Source organism: Sarcophilus harrisii, chromosome 1 (genome assembly GCF_902635505.1).
Source record: "Sarcophilus harrisii chromosome 1, mSarHar1.11, whole genome shotgun sequence".
Classification (NCBI taxonomy): domain Eukaryota; kingdom Metazoa; phylum Chordata; class Mammalia; order Dasyuromorphia; family Dasyuridae; genus Sarcophilus; species Sarcophilus harrisii.
The window spans coordinates 625,233,781-625,254,646 of record NC_045426.1 but is presented as its reverse complement, the minus strand read 5'-3'; the positions used below and the strand labels follow the sequence as shown (position 1 = coordinate 625,254,646).

At 35.0% G+C, this 20,866-nt stretch overlaps 1 protein-coding gene across 3 annotated transcripts in view; it reads left to right on the top strand.

Moving 5' to 3' along the window:
- The window catches only part of ZFAT (zinc finger and AT-hook domain containing), a 280,081-nt gene that overhangs the window by 211,017 nt on the left and 48,198 nt on the right, over positions 1-20,866 (top strand). For all 3 annotated transcript variants that reach the window (XM_031947230.1, XM_031947231.1, XM_031947232.1), the window contains 3 exons: positions 10,760-10,878; positions 12,736-12,862; positions 17,287-17,417. In XM_031947230.1, coding sequence (XP_031803090.1) covers positions 10,760-10,878; positions 12,736-12,862; positions 17,287-17,417 — 377 coding nt within the window. The remainder of the gene's footprint in view (positions 1-10,759; positions 10,879-12,735; positions 12,863-17,286; positions 17,418-20,866) is intronic.

The window sequence follows — 20,866 nt, the reverse complement described above, 5'->3', positions numbered from 1 at the left end:
GTAAATATAAAATAGGAAATTAAGAGGCAGAGAAGGTGGGGGTGGGTGGAGAGGAAATGCACTTCAGATACAGGATACAAAGGCACAGGGTATTATGGGTGTTATAAAGTAGAGAAAAGTAGTAGGACAATTTGGCTGGAATGTAGAGTATATAAAAGAGAACAATGTACAGTAAGCCTGGAAAGGAGGTTAAGGTCAGATCATGATGGGTCTAAAATGTTAAACAGAGAAGTTTGTATTCTGTCCTAGAGACATTTGGGAGCCCCTGAGGCAGAAGAGTGACATAGCCAGATCTGTGCTTTAGGAAGATTGCTTTGGTGGCTGTCTGGATGATAGATTATAGAAGTAAGAGACTAAATGCAGGGAGAGAGTGGGAAGCATTTTTCAATAGTGCAGGTGAAATAGGATAAGGACTTGCATTAGGATGGTTATAGTGAGATGGAAAGAAGAAACAAGATATTGCAAAGTAGTATCAAAAAAAAAAAAAAGCGGCTTTGGTATTGGTGGCAAAGGAAAAGACAGAGGAAAAGATGATTGTGAGATTGAAAAGGCATTTTTAAAATGCATACTATGTTCAAAGCATTTGTGGATAAAAATGGAAAAACAAAACAGTCCTTTCTCTAAAGGAGCTAACATTTTAATGGCAAAGATGCACATGGAAGAGGTTTTAGCTGCAAGTAAGATGAAAAAGGTCCTATGGTCCTTAGGGTACAGCAGCAAAGAAGATATTAAGGCATCTTGAATGTCAGTTGTGCTGATAATGATATTTTCTGATGTTGAGCTATTTGAAACTGCCAAGGAATTGGGGCATCAGTACTTTCTTTTTTGGGTCTTCAGCAGCTGAGGAGGCAGAAACTGTAGCTCCTACAGAAGCACTTGCCAAATCTGGTCTTCACAGGGTTTGTTTCCTGGGAAGATGATGGTTTTAGTGGCTGAACTGGAAACTGGACTAGGATTCAGACATTTTTGTCCCTCCCAAGACTCATAGGCTGACCTGCTCATAAAACTGCTACCGCTGCTGAGTATTTGGTTGTCAGATGGCATTGATGATAGTACGTGTTTATATCACACTTCTTCCCAGTTATTACTCCTCGTAGTGATAGGCGTGAGACTTGGACTAAAAGCAGGGCCAAGTAGTCTGGGGGGCTCTGCTTTTCTCAGGGATCCTTGGCTCAGGATTCTGACCTTTGTCAAATAGGGTTGAGAGGAAGGGGTAGACAAGGAAGTATGGTGAATTGCCTGACACAGTCTACCCCTTGTCTCTCCTTCAGTTGTTTCTTGCTGCTTTAGCTAGTCTCCTTGCCTACCTTGTATGTGCTAGTTAGGTCAATGAAAGGGTGGGTAAGAGAGGGTTTGGAGGAACAGATAACCTTATACAATCTCACCAGGCAGTCCTATTTTACATCTTCCAGCCCATTTCACTTTTGAAATGCTCTCATTGTTAGGAAATTTTTATATTTTATGAAGTCTCTACCTCTTATGTCAAATAGCTCAAGTTTTATTTTTATTTCATGTGAAAGTCCTTGAAATTCTTGAAGAGTTTTTCACACCTTGTCTACTGTTATTTAGGCTAAACATTCTTAGTTTTTTTTTTTTACCCTGTTCTCACATGGTAGGTTCTTTTAGGCCCTTTTGGTACAATTCCAGTCTATCACCTTCCTTTGGTAAGGTATTACAGAATGTTAATTCTCTTCAAAAAAGTGGAACTTAGAATTGAACATTTTATTCCATATGTGGACATCTGGACTATTACCTTCCTAGTTCTGAACTTTTCTTAGGGCAATCAAAATTATTCTAGATCCTATTTTTGTTATTTTTTTAATGGCAGAAACAGAGCTCAAACTTAGGTGATAGGATGTCAAGCATAATGCTCTTTCTATTATATGATAAATATAAGATACTATGTTGTTGCTCTCACACAAAAACAATATATAACTCATATAAGAATGCATATTCTATAAATATGTATTTTACTTGTCTGAGCACTTTTCCATCTCTTGTTGGATTGCTCCTCTTCCCACCCTTAGCCGTGAGGGAGCCCTAAAGGTTTGAACTAGTTCCATTTCTCTGCACTCTTGTAAATCAGTACACTAGCATTTATTAAGTTTGTGTCAGACTAATCCAATTCTCATAGTTAAGACTGTAATCTCTTGAAGATGACTTCTAGTTTTTTTTTTCTCCATCTCTGGTCTCTCTTCAGTGTCACCAAAATCTCTCTTAAGCACTGACAAGTAGTTGTCAACTGTCTCCCAGTAGAATTGGAGGATCTTTTAAGCAGAGATTATTTTGATCTTTTCTTGTGTACCCAGAACCTAACAGTTCCTGGCACACAGTAGTAAGCTCTTGATAAATTCTTGTTGAGTGTTACTTTCTTTTTTTTTTTTTTTATTATAGCTTTTTATTTACAAGATATATGCATGGGTAATTTTTCAGCATTGACAATTGCAGACCTTTTGTTCCATTTTTTCCCCTTCTTCCCGCCACCCCCTCCTCCAGATGGCAGGTTGACCAATACATGTTAAATATGTTAAAGTATAAGTTAAATACAGCATATGTATACACATCCATACAGTTATTTTGCTGTACAAAAAGAGTCGAACTTTGAAATAGTGTACAATTAGCCTGTGAAGGAAATAAAAAATGCAGGTGGACAAAAATAGAGGGATTGGGAATTCTATGTGGTGGTTCATAGTCATCTCCCAGAGTTCTTTCACTGGGTGTAGCAAGTCCAATTCATTACTGCTCTATTGGAACTGATTTGCTTCATCTCATTGTTGAAGAGGGCCACGTCCATCAGAATTGATCATCATATAGTATTGTTGTTGAAGTATATAACGATCTCCTGGCCCTGCTCATTTCACTCAGCATCAGTTCATGTAAGTCTCTCCAGGCCTTTCTTGAAATCATCCTGTTGGTCATTTCTTACCAAACAATAATATTCCATAATATTCATATACCACAATTTATTCAGCCATTCTCCAATTGATGGGCATCCATTCATTTTCCAGTTTCTGGCCACTACAAAGAGGGCTGCCACAAACATTTTGGCACATACAGGTCCCTTTCCCTTCTTTAGTATCTCTTTGGGATATAAGCCCAGTAGTAACACTGCTTGGTCAAAGGGTTATAACAGTTTGATAACTTTTTGAACATAGTTCCAAACTACTCTCCAGAATGGTTGGGGATATATTCACAATTCCACCAACAATGTATTAGTGTCCCTGTTTTCCCACATCCTCTCCAATATTTATCATTATCTTTTCCTGTCATTTTAGCCAATCTGACAGGGGTGTAGTAGTATCTCAGAGTTGTCTTAATTTGCATTTTCTGATTAATAATGACTTGGAGCATCTTTTCATGTGGCTAGAAATAGTTTCAATTTCTTTGAGAATTGTCTGTTCATATCCTCTGACCATTTATCAATTGAAGAATGGCTTGATTTCTTATAAATTAGAGTCAATTCTCTATATATTTTGGAAATGAGGCCTTTATCAGAACCTTTGACTGTAAAAATGTTTTCCCAGTTTATTGCTTCTCTTTTAATCTTGTCTGCATTAGTTTTGTTTGTACAAAAACTTTTCACTTTGATATAATCAAAATTTTCTATTTTGTGATCAATAATGATCTCTATTTCTTCTTTGGTCATAAATTCCTTTTCTTCCACAGGTCTGAGAGGTAAACTATCCTGTGTTCCTCTAATTTTTTTATAATCTCATTCTTTATGCCTAGGTCATGAACCCATTTTGACCTTATCTTGTTGTACGGTGTTAAGTGTGTGTCAATGCCTAGTTTCTGCCATATTAATTTCCAATTTTCCCAGCAATTTTTGTCAAACAGTGAGTTCTTATCCCCAAAACTGGGGTCTTTGTGTTTCTCAAACACTAGATTATTAAAGTTATTGACTGTTTTGTCCTTTGAACCTAACCTATTCCACTGATCAACTAGTCTATATCTTAGCCAATACCAAATGGTTTTGGTAACCGCTGCTTTATAATATAGTTTTAGATCGGGTACAGCTAGACCACCTTCATTTGATTTTTTTTTCCCATTAATTCTCTTGAAATTCTTGACCTTTTGTTTTTTCCATATGAACTTGGTTGTTATTTTTTCTAGGCCATTATAATAGTTTTTTGGGTGAGTGTTCCTTTTTTAAAACAAGATACCTGTTAATGAAGTACTGCAGTGATTTTCTTATTAAAAATAATGCTTTGGATTTATAATATTTCTTTTGAAGCTCATTTCTTTAGAGTTTTGGGTTTATGAAGCACATTCCTCACAGTAGCCCTGTGATGTAGGTTATACATGAATTATGTCCTCTATTTTACAAATTAAGAAACTGAGGTTCAAATTGTTTAAATTGTCCTTGGTACCCAAGCTAATAAATTTCAAACCTAGAACTTGAATGTAGGATTTCTGATGCTCAGTTTATTGTTCTTTCTTTTGTATTACATTTGTTCCTTCACACCAAGCTGAAGGGATCATGGTATTTTGTCCTGTCTCCTTAGTTGTAAAATATACCTTTTTCTGCAGAAGCACAGAAATATGGATGGGTTGCTATAATACTAGTGTTAGTGTTAGTGGAATAGTAGTCACTGCAATACTCTCCATGTGTTAAGAAGGGTCGGCAAGGAATTATGGTATTTTGTTGTTGCTGTTAAAATTTGTTCTGGTGATTTGATTTATGATTGTTATTGCTCTGCTGCTTCCAATCTTTTGTCATTGGTCTGCTGAGCTTAAAATATTCCAACTAAAAATGTTCAACTAATCTTCTAAGACTGGTTCCAATAGTGATCATCCCTGCTAGAATCTTGGTTTTTCCCTTTGATTTTTTGAAGAGTGGTATTTAGTCGTCTCCTTCTTTCTTTTTCTTCTTCTTCTTCTTTTTTTTTTTTTTATTTTTTTTGCAAAGGAATATGGTGAGGGAGGAGACAAGTACAAACTTTCTGCTTCCCCAGGGAGGTTGTACTATTGTGCCTTTGGCAGGCAGACCAAGGGGAGCAATCTCTATGATCAGACAGCTTGTATAGTTAGAAAAACATTTAGAACACAAAACTCTTAGAGTCCTTGGGGGAATTGGGGACGAGGTGGAAAAAATGGCTAGGGAGGAGATGGAATGGGGGGAAGGCTGGGAAAATGAAATGAGATTAGAGAAGGAGATTACTCTTTTCTTAAATGATGAGCTGTTAGAGTTTTATTTCTAAATTTTACTTTGGATAATTTCCATAAGTTGTTTCTTTATTTTGAATAGAATATACCCTCTCCTCCCCCAAAAATGTCTGTAGGAGACTATAATATCTTGCTTTTATATAGATGAATAGCACTCTGAATAATGCCACAGGGTAAAATAATAAAGTGTTCCTTCCAAGTTTGGTGTTATTTTTAAATAGACTTTTTTAAATGTGCAAAGTATCAGGGTTTACCAACTATATTTTTTAAAAATGAAATTATTTAGAATATGCCCTTGTATGTCAATGAGGGGTCCCAAAGTTCATCACGGTCACAGTGAAATGGAAATTTCCCTATTAAATTTCTCCATTTTGGAGATTTAACCTGGTACTTACAGTCTTATTAGATAATTTTCTTGTAGGTGTCCTGTGAAAGTGTACTGTGTATCACTCCCATTTTATAAATTAAGAAAATAATGATTTGCTCTCACAAGGCAATAAGTAGCAGATATCAGGAGGGTAATAAAAAAGACAATTCACTCAAACTTGGTTTTTAAGGTCAGTATTCTTTTCACAATATCATCCTTAAATACCACTGCTATTAGTTATATTTATAACATTTAAAAAAAACATATTTATTTTAGAAGATATTAAAACTGTCATTCTCAATATGGACCAAAAGTCAGGTCCTGTATTTCTGGGTGTAGGTTTAGACCATATATAAAATATATCTGTTCCTTTAGGCCTATAGAGTACTTTTTAGTATTTATCTTTCATTATCTATTCAGTTTCCAAGTACTGGATTCTATCAATTTAATATCTTTTACATGTATTCCCTTTTCTATACTAATATGATCCACCTTAGCTTAAGGTTTCATTAGTACTTTCTAATAATTTCCTAATTGATCCTGCTGTTACTAATCTCTCCCCCCCTCAAATCCGTTCTTCACACAGATACCAAAATATTCCATTCCTCAAGAGCCTTTAGTGGTTCCTCATGACTCTCGGATTTTCACCACCTCCTCAGCTTGACATTTAAAGCCCTTTATAGACTGGCTCAAATCTATATATCCAAAATGGAGGAGAATACATTCTGACTTTTCCTCCAACCTGGCATTTTTTTCTCCTTTTTTCCAGGCTCTTTTCCCAAACCTGGGAATGTACTTGCTCATCACCTCTGTGTTGTAGGATCATTAACTTCCTTCAAGACCTACTACTTCTTAGAGGAAACCTTCCTACTAATTGGGAGTGCTTCCTTCTGCCTCTTCAAATTGTCTTGTATTTACTTATCTGTATTATACATATTGTATTCTCCTGTACAATATAAACTTCTTGAGAACAGAGGCAGAGTTTATTTCTATGTACCTATAGTGCCTAATACAGTGTCTTGTAGATTGTAGGTGCTAACCAGTTAATTATTGAATGAAATTTGAAATGGAAGAACCAGAAATAGATACCAGCTACTCTGATTCCCAACTTAATAAAGTTCATTTATAACACTGTATTGCTGAAAATAATTTTAAAAGTGTCAATTTATATAAAGGACCTGATAATTTAATGCTATATTATGATTAAGCTAATTCCTGTAACTCTTTCTAAGGATACCAGCTTTCAAAAAGAAGCTACTGCTGTGTGTTGTTTAATTGGTATCAAAGGACTTGTACCTTTTTGCTCAGTTGGGTATTCATAAGGAAATCATGATTTGGAGCTCCAGTTTCATTAGCAATTGATTGTGAATTCTAGAATCAGTGCACAATGTAATCTTACCACTTCTTTCATTGACTTTCCCTGAATCTTGCCTATGTATTTAATGAATTGGAATAGAAATTAATTTTTTCTTGACTTTGATGTCAGTTAACTGACAGTTACCCATTCAACAGAGATTACCCATTGTCATTTGTTGTTGCTTAATTAAAAGTTACAATGACAAAGGTTATTGAAGCTTTAATTAATGCAAGGTATTGTTATATTAATTTCAATTTAAATATAATTTCAGCCATTATTTCTTCTTAATTAGTTTCTCCCAAAAGGCACTGACAAAGGAATCTTTAATTTCATTTAAAGCCTGATGATGTCTTTGCCTTAACCTCAACCAATAGGTAGTTTGCTTGTGTGAACTATTTAATATTAAAGATGTGAAGAGAGAAGGAAATTGAAGTTAAGAGGAAAGAGCAGCAACGTTTCATCTGCCCTGTGAAAGTTTACTAATAGTTCAAATTGAAATTGTTTTTGAGGAATAGTCAATAACTGTGATAGAGCCTAAACATTAAGTTGAGTTTTATTTTCTTTGATTGAGATAGAAAACAACAACAACAACAACAACAAAAAAAAAACAAAACCAAGCAGCTGAACTTGACATTCAGAGTGACATTTTGGAGTTTCAAAATAATGTTCTCATTTAATCCATTTTTTTCTTAAGGTTTCTGAATTATTTGGGGTTTGGCTTCTATGACCAATCTTTCAGGGAAGATAGTTAATAGAAAATGGAGGGGATTCTCCAAGGCTTTAGTATCACACAGGCATATGTCCTAGAAGCTAGAAAGGTTTAGCCCAACCCTTTCATTTTATAAATGAGAAAACTAAGAAACTAAGCCCGAGAAATCAAAGTAATTTTCCTCAAGTCACACAGAGGAGTCAGTTTGAATGCAGATTCTCTGACTCCAGATCCAGTTCTCATTCAATTTTACCACCTTTCTGTGCATGTGTCGTGGGGTTTAGCAGAAAGGATGTCAATCTCTGACTGAGACCACAAACTGAGACCAGCTCTGTACAATTTAGCCATGCAACTTCAGGCAAATCAGTTTATTCTGGGAACTCAGTTTCTTAAGTATAAAATGAGAGGCCTGGATTAGAACATTTTAATTCTCTCTTCAATCTCTGGCATTATATCATGCTATGATTTTAATCCTTTTCTCTCCTGGACTCTAATGATCACAATCTGAATGTGTTGATTGCCACATGATGAGGCTAAGGTGTTGGATTTCTATTCAAGGTATTCTTAGGTTTCTTAGAAACCCTACTATTAAATAAAATAATAGGCCAGAAAACCCATTTGTAGAATAGTATATTAAGCATCTTTTAATTGACAGTGAATTGAGCCAACAGATGGAACGTATCAATTCATAACTATATTAAGTATTTATTATTTGTCAGGTATGGTGCAATATATTGGGGGTACCCAAAGGAAAAATAAAAATAATCTGTTCTCAGATAACTTACATTTTAATTAGGGAAGAGACAATAAGGGAAAGGGAAGGGGGGAAAACCAACACATTTTTAAAGTACCTACTGTGTGCCAGGATCTGTGCTAAACAGGATTATGTATTATTATTATCCCCACTTTACAACTAAACAAACTGAGGTGGTGAGAGCTTAAGCGATCTGCCCAGGGATATAGTTAGTAAGAATAACTAACTAAATCTGATCTCAGATCTTTATGATCCTAGGCTCAGTGCTTATCCACTATGCCATCTACCTGCCCCTAGATGCATAAGTGAGTACCTGCAAGAGATTAACTATATCTGTGACTATTTACATTTCACTTTTTTTTTCCTTATGGGAACGATCAGATCTCTTTTAAATGTAATTTTTTTAGTCACTTTGATTTTTCAGAGCAGCCAAGTCATTGGAGCAAAGCCTTCCCATGCTTCTCTTGCAATCTGATAGAAAGTTGCAAATTTGGCAGACATATGGTTTTTCAATTATAGCTCAGACTTCTTGCTCTTTAAAGACAAACATTTTAATTATTTGCTACAAGGAGTAAGCTATTATAGGAAATAAAAATGATTAGAAAGGGTAGTGGTGATCAATAAGAGCTAGCATGATTTTCTCAAAGGCTCCTCATTTCAGACTGACTTTTGTTTCCTTTTTCTTAAGGGGTCATTTTTTAGGTAAGAAGGGTGTATTACTATGGGCTTTCTTCGTGGTGCCTTGCAACCTTTCTGTCACTGATCTGAATAAAGGCACTAAAAGTCATACTTATCATCTCTTCAGATGATATACAATGCTTGGGAAATAGCTAATATATTATATTGGCCCTCAGACCTAGTATTCAAAATGATCTTGGCAAATCAAGATTATGGTCTAAATTTCAAAAGTTGACAGTTTACTAGAAAGACATGTGATTTTATTTATTTATTTGTTTTTGATCTACGCAAATACATTATGAGGGAAGGCATGGCAAGACAAATTTGGGAAAAAATAACCTGAAGTCATGAGATTTTTGTGTCCTTTGGGTTTATTAAAACCATTAATGTGCCTTGAAAGCCCAAAAATTCAATTTATTTTTTGACTTCATTAACAGAATTAAGATATTCAGAACAAAGGAAATATAATTTCATGTATAATTTGAAATCAGGAGATCTGGGTATAAATCTCAATTCTGAACAGTATGTTTTTGATCCTGAGTCTCAGTTTTCCTCTTTATAAAATGGGGAATAATATTTGTACTAACTACAGTTTTTACAGGGTTTTGTAGGAAATTTTTTATATAGATCTCAAAGCTCCTTAGACATATGAATTATTAGTATATACTCCTGTTGTGCTTTTCAGTGGCACCACAGGTAAGAACACTGATGATCTTGAGCTTTTCCAATGGAAAGGTGACAAGAAAGGAAAGGGATTGTAAAACCTTTTAAAATATTATACAAGAATCAAGAGAAGGGACAGGAAAAGATTTGGGTTGGGAGGATGGGATGAAAGGATGATTTTAACCATATTCAAGTATTTGAAAATCTGTCTTGTGAAAGGGTCAGCTTTTGCTTGAACCTAGATGGCAGGACTGGGAATATTGGGCAAATGTGTCAGGGAGCCATATTTTGGCTGATTCACAGGACAGATATCCTTATAATTAACATTATCCAAAAGTGTAATGAACTTGTTCAAGAGGGGCTAATTCAACTTCCTTAGAGCTACTCTTGTTATAGCAGCTTATTGGGCTTTCCTAGAATTAGATTCCTACCTGCTATATAGATTGGAACACACTTCCTCTCTGACATTGTGACTCAATGATTCACTATAAATTACTCCATGATTCACTGAGAGATTGTGAATGCTCACCTGGGAAAGATATTTTATCAAGGAACACAATATTAGATGAAGATTAGCTTTATATGATTTTTAATTTATCCTTATATAGCACAATATTGTAAGTTCTGTGCCCTTAAAAAAAGATTAATATCTACTTATGTATCAAAGATATTATGTCCTTCTCCAAAATTTTGATTTCTCTTTTCTGATACCAGTTTGGATAGACTAAACTTTAACTTTGGAAATATTCAATATCTATGTGTGGGGATAGTATTCCTTCTTTTAAAACTTTTAAATCCTTGATAAATTCTTTGATATCTTGGTTCTTTTCAAGAAATGAAAAGGATATGATAGGTTTTTCAATAACAAAATGCTAAAATCTATAAAAAATTTTTCAAAATTTTTATAGGCATATTAAAACTAGTAATGGTAGATTCATATGAGTGAAATTTTTTTTATGTCCAAATCAAAGGTTTTTGAAGTTTGTGCTCCTTTCTGCAGAGTTGAGATAGCCATCTAAAGGGAATAACATTGTTTCTTTTAATCTGTCTTCTTCTTTCTTGCAGGTGGCATAAAGTGTCCAGTTTGCAGCTTTGTTTATGGTACTAAATGGGAGTTCAATAGGCATTTGAAGAATAAACATGGGTTGAAATTAGTGGAAAGTGATGGTGACACTAAATGGGAGGTAAATCATTAATTGTTGGTAGTTGTCATTGCCAGATCTACAAAGCTGTGCTTTCTCCTAATAATTCAAAAGTTAAGATAAAGATTTGCTGATAGGCACACACAGAAGGTATAATTCTTTGGCAATATCTTCAGTTCTTAAATATGTAAAGATCATTTTTGATTCTCTGGATATTGTCATAATAAATTAGGCCTGAAGATCTTTGAATATATTTTAGTCACTTAGGTAAATCTTGTTTTCTTCATTTAAAACATAGCATTTTGGAAAGCGAGCAAAAGTAAGATGGCACCTTTTAGACAGATTGTTAAAGGAAGGAGAAAGTTAGGTCTTTGTTTTCCTTACCCTTTCCTTTCTTGTGCCTATCAAGAGAGAGATTGAAGTCAGTAACTATGCTGAAGAAAAATCTATAAAAACTGTATTAAATTTATAATCAAATTGTAGATAAATTGTGTTCAGTGACCAAGCAAAAACAACATTGCCTTCCAAATAGTAGGCACCTTATAAAAATTTGTTAGACATTAATTATGTTTCTTTGATGTCACATCAAGAACTTAATTTTCCGTAAAAAAGAATTCTAAACAAAAATCCAAACATGTATAAACATGTCAATTTATATATGAATCTCTCAAAAATAAATAATATTTATTAAAGTTCCACTTCCCAGAAAGATACAATTCCACTTACCCCTAAAATAATAAATACAGTCATAACTCTAAAAATAAGTAAAAGGTCCCAATTCCAGAGTCTAGCTATTTTATTCTATAGTAGACAAGAGGGAAAGATAAACGGAAATTTTCTTAAGGATTGACTCAGATCCCACTGACTTAAAAAGGTATAAAAATTCTTTGTAAACCTGTAAACCTTGTAAACATGAATTTGTATCCTTTATATATTATTTAACAATATAATTAGTTGCATTCTATACTGTTGTAGAGAGATAGATCTAAAGGTCTTTTTTCTGTTAGTGTATAGAATTCCTTTGTGTAGAAACTCCCCACCTGTATGATCAGAAATTTTTCTATAACTTGTAAAATTTGATAGTTGTCTGAAGAAAAGTTGTCTTAGGGAAGACCAACATATTTGTGAAATTAAGAGACTTAGAATAATTATCCAGTCAGTGTTGGTCACACTGTGTCATAAGTAGTTGAAAACTACTTCTTCCAAGGCTTGCTGCTCCTCTATTACTGTATAGAATGCTTTTTATTATATATTAATTGTATCAATATATTATCACAATTAATTAAATATTACTATCACATTGATCATTAATATTAGTTAAATGTTAATGTTATATTTATAAAAATAATAATTAATAAAATAATTCAACATTTAAGTAATTACTTAGAACAATAGCAAGTGACCATTGATGATAAAGAAAGGAGATGAATATAAAATGCAGACACAAAAAACTAAAAGAAATAATCAGAATCATCTTGCTCCATTTTTAGTAACAAAAAGCAACCTTAAATTCCTCAATAGTTTCTAAATATGTTATATGCTACAATATAGATCAGAAATGACTCTGAATCATTAGGAAAAAAGAGCATATGATCATATATTGAAGTTAAATTATGTTTATTTTATTTATTATAAAACCTGGAAGTAATAATGTATTTTTGGGCAAAAAGAATTTCCACCAAAAAATAATTAAAATGCTTTTGTCCCATAAAAGAGTAAACATCAAGGAGTTGTTTTTAATGTATTATATATTTATATATAAAATATATTTATATATATATATATACATATATATATATATATATATGTATATATCTTTTTTGTCATTTATTTTTCATCAAGCCAATCATGAACTATTTTTCTAGGAAAAGCATTACTTTATTAAATGTTTATATCTAGCTAACAACAGAAATTTCTGAGGAATCATCCACCCAGTACCTTCATATCACAGAAGCTGAAGAAGATGTTCAAGGAACTCAGGCAGCTGTAGCAGCTCTACAGGACCTCAGATATACCTCAGAGAATGGTGAGAGAGTTTTAAAAAGGCTTTTCTCTTTATCTATGCATGGGACTGTATCTTGCAATAAGGCCCTACTAACTGCTAAAGGAAATTATCTCTGATATGACAGAACCAATTGCCTTTAAATACCAAGAGAGGATCATCAGCTTTGCAATCTGTAAAACCTGGTTTGAATCCCTTCTTTGCTTTCCATTAGCTGAGTGACCCCCTATATAAGGTTGTTTGTCTCTTTTGGACTCACTATTTTTATCTGTAGTATGAAATGGTAGGACTAGATATTTAAAGTCCCTTCTAAATCTGTGATGGGTGAAAAATGAAATGACTGGAAAAACAAAAGGTTTGCTCTTTCAGTCATATCCATTCCTTAAACAATGCTTGCCAGTTGCCCAAAAATTTAGAAGTAGTTGGCTTCTTCAGCTTTGCCACTAGATCATGAATACAAGGGAAAACAGATTTTTATATATTAAAAATAGTCACTTAAGATCAGTTAATTTAAAAGGAAAAAAATGAACCAGAATGAAATATTAGATAATGATTTCTACTTGGAGAAAAGATTAGAGAGACTTTCCAAGTTGTGAGGAAAAGAGTGAATAGCTGCAATTCCCTGAATTCAGGAAAAGTGTCTGTGAACAATCAAAAGAATATGGAAACAATAACTGATAATAAATATCATAGGCATCAGATGAGACATATAGATTACTTGAGATATACAATTATGCGAAATTTTCTTGCATTGGTCTTTGGATCTAACTGTGTTTCTGATCAGTATAACCTAATCCTCAATTAAATGTGTCTCAAGCAGAAGGTAGAGGTTGTCCAGATTCTCAGCCATTCAGTGCTAGGTTAAAACAATATAACAAAATCTTCTCACAATTCCCACAATTGAGTAAAATTTTTTCACAAGTCATGAATTGGGCTAGACCCATAATTGAATAGAAAGGAAAGTGAGCTAGTTACAAAGTGAGTCAAAAGATGAAGTCAATGTAGTTTACTCAATTCCCAATAGCACTTGATATTCTAATCCCTTCAATTCCCTCAGACCTAAATTCTGTAATTCTAAGATGTCTATAAATACAAATGTGAAAAATGTAGCAATTTTTGTACGCTGCTTTACAATTTTCAAAGCATTTTTCATACATTATTCAAGTTTTCAAAATAGATTTATTAAGTTGGCAGAGAAGGTATTATTATAGACATTCTCTAGGAAAGGAAGCTGAAGTTCAGTGATTGATTTACCTGTTTATGCTTACAAGGCTAGCACATGGCAGAACCAAAACCCAAATCCACGTTTTCCTATTTCTAATCCAGTACATTTTCCTGTGTGGTTTATATTTGTCCACACTGATCCCCTAGCCATCTCTTCTCGGTTGTAAAAAGTCATGACTTGACATCTTAAATTGTTCTGTTTGATTCTTCTACCTGGAATAGTTGAATTCTATACTTTACGATTCACAAAAATTGGCCTTAAGACATATTAGAATATAATACTAGCTGTCTCAGTGAGGATCTCAAAATATTCAAAATTATTTTAAAAGCCTAATGATATATTCACATAGAATTAAAGAATTTGAAATGGAAGAAATCTGAAAGAGACCTTAGTTCAACATCTTCATTTTACACATGAGGAAATTGAGACTCAGAGAAAGGCTTAAGTTCATCATAACATAATATATTTTCAACTTCCCCTCATCCTTTTCAGTCTTAAATATGGAGTAGGAGGAATTATTTAAACCTCTGTGTCCTGAGTTCCATCAACCTCATTCATTTTAGAGATTTTCGCTTTCATTAATTAAAGAGTAGACTCTATATATTGCCTCCTGAGAGTTCTTCAAGCTCTTGAAACATTCCAACCACAGTTAAAAGATTTATAGTGGGGCTTTATTGCTTCAAGCACTATTTGTGAATGAGATGGAAAAAAAGGGGATGGTTTTCAAGTAACTGAAAAGGGAGAATGAATTTTAGATTTTTTTTTCATTTAAAGTTTAAAGGTTTGATTCTTCACAGAATCTCAGAAATCATAGTAATCTCAGGGACCACTTAGACTGGCTCATGTCTTATAAAGAATTCCTTCTCTAGCATACATGACATCTGGTGACCCAGCCTCCACTTGAAGTATGCTTAAAGATGGAAAACATTCTGCCTGTTCAAGCAGCCTGCTCTTTTTCTTTTAGAATTTTTTTTTCCCATTCTGAAATCTCATTCTGCAATTTTTATCCTTTGCACTTAGTTTTGCTCTATATATTCAGGCAGGACAAGCCTAATTTCTCAAAGCCCAGAACACAGTTCTTCAGAAAGCTACTCTGTTCTTCCTAAGACTTCTCTTCTTTATTGTAAATGGCTCCAGTTCCATCAACTGGTTCTTGTGTGTCCTGATCTCCACTTTCTTAGTCAGAGTCCCACTGATCTTCTTGTTCCTTTGCTTGAGTTTCCCATGTTTTTCACAGAGTAGAATTAGTAGAGAATGATGGAAAGCTTAGGACTGAGCCAGTGACAAGTAGCGAGCTTCTTTAAAATCTCCACCTTTTCTTCCCTGACTGAAACAAATAGTATTATAGTTAGAGAAACTTGTCTTTGGTAATGGTGGTGTCAATTGCAGATTGCAATTGCAATTACAAATAGCAACAACAACCAAAAAAAAAAATAAATAACAAAAGCAGGAGAAGTAAAATGGTGATCAGAAATTACTCAGAGAAAGCCATTTTCTTGATTGTATTCTTAAAAACTCAAAGAATAATCAGGGTGGCTCAGTGCAATGTGTAAATATGTTGAATTATGCCATCCAGAACTTCATTTGGTTATGAGGCAGAACTGTAGGAACTGGGAGAAAATTTTTTTGAAATCAAGATGCTTTTTTTGAAAATCACCACTCTGTATTTTAATTGAAAGTTAGCCTGGATTGGCCTTGAAGTTAAGGCTTTATCTATGATACCCCTACTACACAGAAATCATTATATTGTTTTGGGCTCCCCTTGGACCAAGAGACTCTCCTGTAGTTTTGTTCTTAAGAAACCTCATAGAAAATTACTCTGTTGGAACCAGGTAACTTAGAGAAACTTGTGGAGCCTAGTGTGATTTAGCAGATGAATTCCTTATCTCAGTTTATGGTCATGGAAAATATTTTTTATTCCAAAAGGAAATAGCCTTCTACTAAATAAGCAACCTAGCAATTGAGATTATCTTCCTCTTGATGGATTTATGGTTTGTCAAACACTGGATAACCATTCAAAACTTGAGCACATAATAAGACAAGAATATATTTGAAGATAATAAAACATTTAAATCTTTAAGTTTAAGGACAAGAGTTTTTAACTTTGTGTTGCTTGGTTTGGTGGAGATTAGAGAGTGAAATATTTTAAATTTGCATAACTAATATAAGGAAAAAAAGCTTCCTAACAATTAGAATTTTCCAAATGTGAAGTGTACTGTTTTGAGAAGTCAAGGGTTCATTGATCACTGGAATTCTTCAAGAAGACATTGGGAGACCAGCCGGTGGTAGTTACATGGGAAAAAGGTTCCTTTCCCAAATACAGGTTAAACTAGATGATCTCTGAGGTCTCTTCCAATACTGAAATCTTGTGATTGAAAGTATTTTTTATTTATTTATTTTTTTAGCGGGGTGGGAATTAGTTTCTTATTTGAAGTAAAAGTAAATGCTTAATACAGTCTTATACAATAGAATTTTGAATTGGATTGAGTTGAAATTCCTATTTCTCTTCTAGTAGCTCTCTCTTCAGGTGCATAAGTCTCTGTTATATAAAGTTCACGCACACAATTACAAACCAAATTCTATTTTCTAAACTTAAATACATTTGAATCTCTTTCATCAATAATGTGTTGACTCATACTGGAAAGTGGCCTTTAACAAACTAGACATAATAATGAGAAAATTAGCACAAAATTTTCTACAATTGAACTATCGTAGCAGTCAAGTCTGATCATTTTTTCAAGAGATAATTTTCTTTCTAGTAAATTAGTGATAAGGGTCATAGAACTGTGCTCATATGGTTTTACAGATGGTCATACAGCTGGTAGTGGTGGTTGTTGCATCCTAAAAAGCTGCTGTGATGATATATGTTTCAAGCTTCAGACATATTTCAGGGAGTCCTGAGCTCTCTTTTGATATGATTAAATCCAGGACTTTGGCAATGGAGACACTCATCCAATAATGTGTGTGTGTGTGTGTGTGTGTGTGTGTGTGATCAGTATCTCATTTCAGATCTGTCCATAATAAAGAAAAGAATGACTCTGAGTTTGTTTGCCAATCAATATGCTATCTGGAAGGCTTGTCTTTTGAATAACTTCCCCTAGGTCTGTCACTAACAGGGCTAAAAATCTGTGTGTCCTTTACAAATGACAGAGTATTTTTTGTTTCTCATAACAAGGGGATCTTCTTGATTGTAATTGTCTCTTGCTTTTGTCTTTCTAATAAGGTGAAAGACTTGATCCCACAGCTGTGAACATCCTTCAGCAAATTATTGAGCTGGGAACAGAGACCCATGATGCTGCTGCCGTTGCCTCTGTGGTTGCCATGGCACCAGGAACTGTGACAGTTGTGAAACAGGTAAAGACCTTTTAGCTTTCCATTAAATGGACATCCTCAAACTCCCTGATCCCTACCTCCCCCCTACTATTTCTGCAGAGAACTCATTTTCTCAGGGCTAAGTTCCAGGGAAGACACTGAAATGACTAGTCTAAATCAAAGGAGACTATTCTAGTGTGCTTATCTCTTCTCCTGAAAGTGTTATTGTGGTATTATGTTTATAAAAGTTCTATGTGTGTATGTGTGTGCACGCACACATGCTGCATATGTGTACATGTGCAGAAACTTCTAGAAACTATTTTTTTGTTTTCTTTAAGAGACACCCAAAGTGACGACAAAATATGGTAAATACATTTACTTAGATATTCCTAAAATGTGTTTAAGTCAATTAAAATGTCCTCATTGCTTAAAATACTATGACTGCTGACATTTTGATATTTTGATTAGTGGGAAATGGGACATAGAAGTAAAAGGATAAGGATATATTTTTTTTGGAGATAATCTTCAATTTAGCAATCAATTTTTAAAAGCATCTTCTATATGCAGGGCACTGTAATAGGCTGTGGAGATGCAATTACAAAAAGAAAAAAAGAGTTTCTGTTCTCATTCTTTCTATAAAGCTCATATTCTACCAAGGGAATAAAACCTATATGCCAATAAATACATATAAAATATTTTTTAAGAACTAAAACACTAACAACTGGGGGAATAAGACAGGACCTTATAAAAGGGGGCAATACCTGAGTAGAAACTTGGCGTGATCTAGGGATTATTTGAGGTAGGACTGACGTGGAGAATTCATTTGAGGCATGGAGGCAGGAGAAAGAATATAATTTAGGGGGGTCAGCTAGAATGTAAAGTGCTGGGCTTTTATGCAAGGAGGACAAATGTGTACTTTATTTTAGTTGAAATAAGAATCCATCAGGACTTGAGCCAAGGAGTAACATGGTTGAGCCTTTGCTTTGGGTTTATTTGGCAGTTATGCGGAAGCTGAATTGGACTTATGATAGTTTAGAAGCAAGGAGGGCAATGAGGAGATTATTGCCGTGAGCATTACTGAAATCCTGGCCGAGGATAGTGGCTGTATGAGTGCATAGAAGAGGATGAGAGGTTGTGGAAGCAGACTTGACAATTGTGGCCACTCTGGTGGAAGGAAAAGTGTGAGTAAACTAAAAGACGTGTGAACTTTTAAGAGAAATAGGGAAGTTAGGAAAGGAAGGTCAGAAGATTTGGGATCATGGTGTAATAGATGGAAAGTTGGTCTGACAGTCAGGAAAACTTGAATTCAAGTTTCACTTCTGACATATAGTGGTTCTAGCTAAGTCACCTCACCTCTTATTGCCCTAAGTAATTCTCTTTGATGATATGTTAAAGAGAAGGCTCTGATTTTCATTGACATAGAAAGCTCTTCATTGGGAGCTTTGTATGCCAGTGAAACCACAAGCCTGATTAATACTTATCCACCCTCCCCAAAAAAATGAAAAATAGGGGATGAGAGGGGACAAGATGATGAATTCCGCTGTAACGTGTTAAGTTTGAGAAACCCATGTAGGGAACATCCGAGTGGAGATGTCCAGGCAGCAGTAGGTAACATGAGTCTTGTATTCAGGAGAGAGTTGAGTGCTTTCAATTATATAAATAAAATGTTTTCTTTTTGAAATGTTCTTGTAAAAATTCAAAGCTAAGAAACATAGGTTATGATGAATATAAATCAATAATTGGGGAAACGTTGATTTACTTGAGAATAATTAGTTTTTTTTTTCCTGTTATTCTATTCTCAGTAAGGATGTAGAGTGTCTCTTAGAGCTTGGAAACCAGGGGCATATTATCTTGACTTGCCCCTCCTGTGTGTAAGTGGCTGTGGTGGATATTTCTTTCTGGGCCCAATCTTTGCCTTCAAGCTTAATTGTTTAGTCTATGCTACTGCCATTCTTCATCATTCCCAAGAAGTTAATTCTTCCTTTTGTTAAGGACTATGGAAATGATCTCTATTGTCTTATTCAAAAATGTTCTTGGGGTATTCACTTCTAAAGTTTATTTGCTCTTTGCCTAAAGGGAAAGAGTTATGTGCCCTAATCCTTGCCTCTTGAAGTTTTCTCAATCATATGATCCATTAGTAACATTCAAAATGGTGACTTGGTCCAAATGCATCTCCTATGTTCGACCTTTCAGTCCACCCCTAATCAGCAGATTTGTGCCCCTGGGGAAGCTCTGAAGAGAAAAAGATGAAAATAAAATACTTCCATCTCTCACCCCCTGCCCCTCCACCTTCAATGAACCCTCTGGCATTCCCAGAAGAGAGCAAGTCTCTTTAGTACTCTCAACTCCATTTCTCTTCTTTATAAACCTGAGCTAAGATTTGATCTTAACTCTCCTTTGGAATTGTTGTTAGAAGAAGACTTTGTACAACTTAAGAGATGCTGTACAAATTTGAGTTCTTGTTATTGCAGTTGTAATTTTGTTTGTGGTTGCATATTGCACAAGTTGGCCGTAACTAGAATGCCTCTGACCATTCCACAGGCCCAACTGGTGCTGAGATTGCCCTGGACTTTTTCTTCCTCCCTCCCTCTTGCCATGCTCACTTGGCTGTGAAGCCCACATTGACTTTCTTACTACGCTTACTCGGCTGGACTCAGCTCAGTATCCAGTTTAATTCAGTTCAATGAACACTTGGTTCATCCAATCCAATAAGCATTTATTGAATGCCTGCTTTGTGGTAGGTACCATGCTAAATGCTGGGCTACAATTAATAAAAATTAATAAAAAGAAAGACAGCCCTTGCCCTCAAGGAACTCACAATTTAATAAAGGAGATAATGCACAAAAGGAGGCAGAAATAGGAGAGGAGGAGACCAGAGGAGCCTTGGGGTGCTGAGGGGTCTGGTGGAGTTGGAACCAACAGATACCCAGTGGGCATGAGCTGAGTTCAGTTTCTGCCTTCTGTAGAGGAAAGAGTTTGAGACTCCACCTCCTCAGAGGGAGAGGAGGCGAAGGGAGGTGGTATCAATCAAGGCCTGGGGTGGTGAATAGAGAAAATGAGTTTGTGTTCCCTGGAAAGGGCATCTTGTTCCTCAGAATAGAACCCAGGCAGGGCAGCAGATGCCAAGTATATATATCAAGACCATAAAACTGGAAGGGACCTTAGATGCCATCTGGTCCCAACCTCTCATCTTACACATCAAGACTTTGAGAAGCAAAATAACTTGGCCAAGGGTACCTAGGAGTGACTGACAGAAATGGGGTTTGAATTCCTTCCTATGACCCACAAAACATGTGCACCCTGATGACAAACGTGAAATTGTCCCTGCCCTCAAAGAGCTTACTCTTCTGGGGGTGGGGCATCTCAACTGGATAGTAAATACGAGGTAACTGGGGACTTGGAGAGCAGTTAGGACCAGGGATGTGAGGCTTGAAGGAAGCTAAGGGGGATCTAAGAGGTGGAAGCAAGAAGGGACCCCATCAGGGAATGGG